Below are 5,303 nucleotides of genomic sequence, written 5' to 3'. Positions count from 1 at the left end.
TAACTCCTCTGGGTGATGTCCGGATCATTTCAGGGTTGCAACGCGTGTGTGAAAGCAGCTTTAGTTACTTAAGACCAGAATCTAGAAAATGATCTGAAACACAACACTGTCAGAGAGAGAGAGAGAGAGAGGGAGGGAGGGAGGGAGAGAGAGAAGAGAGAGAGATTAGGATGACATCAGAGCAAGACTTAAAAAGTCCCGGTGCCAAGTGGTAAGTAGTGCTCGCCTGCCGCACGGATGACGATGACGGGAACAAAATAATGACGGCAAGATGGCAGGCAGAGAAAGAGGAAAAGAGGAATTAGAGGCAGGTTTGGGAGCCGCACGCTTGTCTTTGCCTGTCCCCGTAATCGTAAAAAGCCACGATTTTGGGACGACGACCTCACAAGGGATCCCATGACGTTGCCTCTCAGCTTCAAGGCATTTGGGATGATGGGTTTAAACGTTTAAAAGTGTATTAGTGATGATGGGATGTCGCTGGGATACGGAGAACGTTAGCCCCTGAGGTCTGGGAGCAATACAGACAAAAATACGTTAAGAAACATGACAACTGAGAGAGAGAGAGGCAGAGAGAAAGAGAGAGAGAGAGAGAGAGAGACAGGCAGAGAGAGAGAGGGAAAGAGAGAGAGGGGGAGAGAGAGAGAGAGAGACAGACAGACAGAGAGGGAGATAGAGACAGACAGAGGGGAAGAGGGAGAGAGAGAGTGAGGGAGAGAGGGAGAGCGAGGGATAAGTGACAGTGACGAGGCACTTTCTGGTACAGCTGATGACCCGGGGAGGCCGGAGAGTCGGGTCGCCTTCTCTTAATGCTCTCAGACGGAGGTAAAGGGACAACATCTGCTCCTAGAATAGATAATCATGTAGAGATGCTCAATGGATGGATGGATGGATGAATGGATGGATGGATGGATGAATGGATGGGTGCATGCATGGGTGGATGCATGGATGGATGGATGGGTGCATGCATGGGCGGATGCATGGATGGATGGGTGCAGGCATGGATGGATGGATGGATGGATGGGTGCATGCATGGGTGGATGCATAGATGGATGGATGGGTGCATGGATAGATGGATGGATGGATGGATGGATGGATGGCCAGATAGCTTGAAAGACGGACAGGCAGAAAGAAAGATAGGGCGGGAGAAAGAAATCCAGAAGAAACAAAGACAGTGGTAGAGAGAAAAACAGGGAGAGAAAGAAAGAAAGAAAGAAAGACAAAGAAAGACAAAGAAAGACAGCGATTAAGGAAGAAAGAATGAAAGATGTGACAAAAAAGACAGACAGAAGATAAGAAAGGCAGAAAGAAAGACAGGCAGAGAGAAAGAAAGAAAGAAAGAAAGAAAGAAAGAAAGAAAGAAAGGCATTAGGAAATTAAGACAAGGGGCAGAGGTAGAGACAAAGAAAGACAGGGGGAGAGAAAGAAAGAAATAAATGAATAAAGACAGAGAACAAAGAAAAGAAAGTGAGACGAGGGCAGATACAATAGGACCATGCCTCCATGAAGGGATGAGAAAGTACACACACACACACACACACACACACACACACACACACACACACACACACACACACACACCATCTGCTTGTGTGTACATGTGCAACAAATGTCTGTGTGTATAAAACATCTAAAACACAGCAAATCATCATGCAGCACAGCATGAGGCGACGAGTCGTTCAAATGTCGATATCACGATATGAGACGAGACATCGTCTGGAGCAATGACGCCAAACTAATCTCGATGTCCAAAGAGGTTTTTTTTTTTCATCTCTCTCTATTAGGGTTGCGGCCTACATCATTATAATATTGATATTCTGATACAACCCTAGATATCACGATATGGGTCTAGATATCGCAATGTGAGTCTAGCCATTGTGATATTGGACTAGATATCACAATGTGGGACTAGACATCATGGTATGAGACTAGACACTGTGATATGGGACTTGATATTGCGATACCAGACAAAATACTGCAATGCAAGACTAGACATAGTGATATGAGACCGCATATCGCAAGATGAGACTATACTGTGTATTGTGATATGGAATCGATGTTGTGATACAGCGTTTGTCTAGCTAAACTCATCCCAAAGTCGCGAGGTGTCTCGCTACGTCCTCCAAAGTCAGCACGAGCAGGGTCTTTCTCCAGTTTGCTGCGCGATGTGTTGATATGACGTTGATATCGCGATACGACACACCATGTCGCCGGGCGTTTGGGTCGCCCGCGTTATCGTGACGTGGTCGGACGCCGTCGTCAAGACTGCGTGACAGTGACGCAATGCAGCTTTCTGTCGCGGTACTGTTCCAGCTGTTCTGATATCTCGTGATTTGTTTCCCAAATGTTCACTGTGCGTAAATACTCATGAAGAAAAGTGGTCGTCAAATCATGGGTACTGAGGACTTCCCGGTCGAGGAAATACCGCATCTCGACGTTCGATGCCGTCACCGCCGGCCAGCCCAGCCCTGCGGCGCAAACGGTTGTTTGTGATTTTGCAGGAAAGCGCTGGCGGGCGGTGATCCCGGGGCGACGACGGCGTTCTGTGTTTACTTGGTGAACAGAGTCGTCGGGGTCAAAGTGCGAATCCACGCGAGACAAAAGGGAGAAGGGCAGGAGGGAGCCGCCGTGTGTTGCCCTGTGACATTTCAGCTCCTCTTTCCACAACGCACACACACACACACACACACACACACACACACACACACACACACACACACAGTGTATCATGCATTGTATTGATTGCTTCATTGATCTGTTGTATGTCATTGTCTTGTATGCCATTGATGTGCATGTGCTTGTTTTTTGGGTGGGTCTCTTTGCGGTAATATCTGTCTATCACAGACACTCTGCAACAACCTCCAAAACGAGTTGAATAGAAAAATGACAAATGGGTCACTAAATGTACCACTCTGCAGGGACAAATCAATTGATGAGCGGTGTTTGCCCGAAGCCGGTGTTGGCAAGACAAACGCCTTACAATGAACACATTTTTTTTTCTCAGTTTTTATTAATAAAATAAATAATAACAATTATATCCATATAAATGATAATGGTTAATAGCCTGTAGCAGGGGTTCCCAAACTTTTCCATGGTAAGGCCCCCTTGGCAGAACAAGCTCTGGATGGGACCTATGATCACAGATTAAAAAGTAAAATATATATGTATTGTTTATCTGTGTGGCTTAACATTTAAATTAAACTTGATAAAACCTTATAACAAGTGCACATTAAAAAAAAAAAAAAAAAGCCATCAATAATAATAATAATAATAATAATAATATAAAATAAATAATTTTGCTGCGGACCCCCTTAGCGACCCCCTCATGGACCCCTTATGGGGCCGCGGACCTCGGGTTAGGAACCCCGGGTTTGGGACAATAAACGATGGGATGGAACAAGTGCACCCCTCCCCAAAAAAAAGACAAAAAAAAACACACAACAAAAAAAGAATGAACACGCAGCTCCAGCACCGGCTTCCTTACCTCAGGGCGACCCGCACGGAGCTCTCATCCGTGCCGCTCGTCATGCTCCTGGAGCCGGGTAAAAATAGCCTCAGCTTCCCCTTGTCCTGATCCGCTTACCGGGCGGCGTCAACGCGAACCGAGCGCTCCCCGCCGCCGCACCTGGAGGGTGGAAGAGGAGGTCCGCGGCATCTCCCCCCGGAGGTTTGTCCTCCAAACAAAAACACACCAAAAAAACAGTCTCACATCGCGGGGCGTCGCGCCGCTCAGTTCTCCCCGCGGAGGTCGGAGGGCATCGCGTCCGGCCTGGACGCGCGGAAACACGGGATGCGACGCGCTTGGCCGCACGGTGCGCGCCGGTCCGCTCCGGCTCCGGAATCGAACTCCTCCTTCCCCCCGGAGCCGCGCCAATCCCCGAACAGACACTCCCCCGGTTCGGAAATGAAAAGCTCTCGATTTGATTATCACGCTTTAATACAAGAAATTATACGCAGTGGATTTTATTGAAATACTGAAATTATTAATTTAAAAAAACAGTATAAATCTATTTCTGAGATTTAATATTCTATTTCCTCTCACGCATTTATTAATTTATTTTAATACATGTATTATACATGATATACATGTATAATACATGTATTTATATGTATTTTCAGTTTATTTGTTTTTTTTCTTTATATTTAATAACTGCATTTCATTTATATTTATATGCATTTATTTTGCATATTTCTAGATTTGATTCATTTGCCCACCTATCGTAACATGAGAAGAGGGTTATCACGATCCTGTTTCTCTCTTTTTTGTGACTATTGTAATTATTTGTTGTAAATTCAACCAAACCGCTCGCTGTCTCTATTCGTTGCTGATTTTCTGCTCTGTCATTGTTTGTGTAACTTTGATCATTTAAATAATAATAAAAATAATAATAATAATAAATAAATGTAAAAAAACATCAATCCCAAAGAGGAACCTACAATTAAATCAGGATATCCAAATGGCTGTCTTGTCGTATTGTCACTTGGTCGGGGATCCTGGGAGGATGGAATTAAATGAGTAAAATATATATTTTTCTGCGGATAATTACCATCATCCCTTTGACTGCATAAGTTATAAGATAAACGCTAAAACAAACAGGCAGCGGCAGCTTGTTTTCCCGTCTCCTATTGTTCCTCTCATCACATTTAGTAATAAATCGCTTTTCGCCCAAGCTCTTGGTCAGACACAATGCTGCTGACGTCACCAGCTGGCCTGTGACGTCATCAGCACCCTTGGCCCGAAGGCTGCACCAAGTTCAGGGACGATCGACAGCAGGTTGACTACCCGGCTCTGGCGGCGCCCGCTGGCCGCGTCGCGCCGTCGCACCCCTGGAGCTTAAAGGGAGGAACAAACACTTGTCATAATGAATTCCGGCGTAAAGATGAAAAACAAATAGAAGAGCGTGTCACCGAACCAGTCGCTAGTGGTTGCACTGCATTGTTTATTTACACAAAACTACATATTCACCTTTCACAGTAAAGTGATCTTATCACACCATCTCCATGTTTCTTTCCCAAATCTGAACTTTGCAGACACATGCAAGACACAGGTCCCCCCAGGACCCTGTAGGTCAAAGGTCATCATTAGTGGTTCAAAATTTAAAATGATTACATGGGAGTTTAGGGGAAAAGAAAGAAAAAAAAAAAAAAAAAGTCGCTTTTCTGTTTCATTCCTGACACATCACTGTTTTCTCCATTTTCAAAGCCACAAACCGTAAAAACTCCTGATATTTAAAAAAAGGAATTCCTTCATTTTTTTTTTTCAACTTTAAAGATTGTTCAACATGTGAATGCTATAGTGTGGGATC

At 44.8% G+C, this 5,303-nt stretch overlaps 1 protein-coding gene across 1 annotated transcript in view; it reads right to left on the bottom strand.

Annotated features, from left to right (window-relative positions):
* The window catches only part of LOC307246450 (kinesin-like protein KIF21A), a gene marked incomplete at both ends in the record, with an annotated part of 53,331 nt that extends 49,806 nt beyond the window's left edge, over positions 1–3,525 (bottom strand). The window contains one exon of the mRNA XM_080022360.1: positions 3,482–3,525. Within this exon, the coding sequence (XP_079878486.1) occupies positions 3,482–3,525 (44 nt within the window). The remainder of the gene's footprint in view (positions 1–3,481) is intronic.
* Between the last annotated feature and the right edge of the window lie 1,778 nt (positions 3,526–5,303).

This window comes from Zeus faber (genome assembly GCF_960531495.2).
Source record: "Zeus faber genome assembly, chromosome: 21".
NCBI classification, from domain to species: Eukaryota; Metazoa; Chordata; class Actinopteri; order Zeiformes; family Zeidae; genus Zeus; species Zeus faber.
The sequence above is the reverse complement of the archived record's forward strand: the minus strand, read 5'-3'. Positions and strand labels throughout refer to the sequence as shown.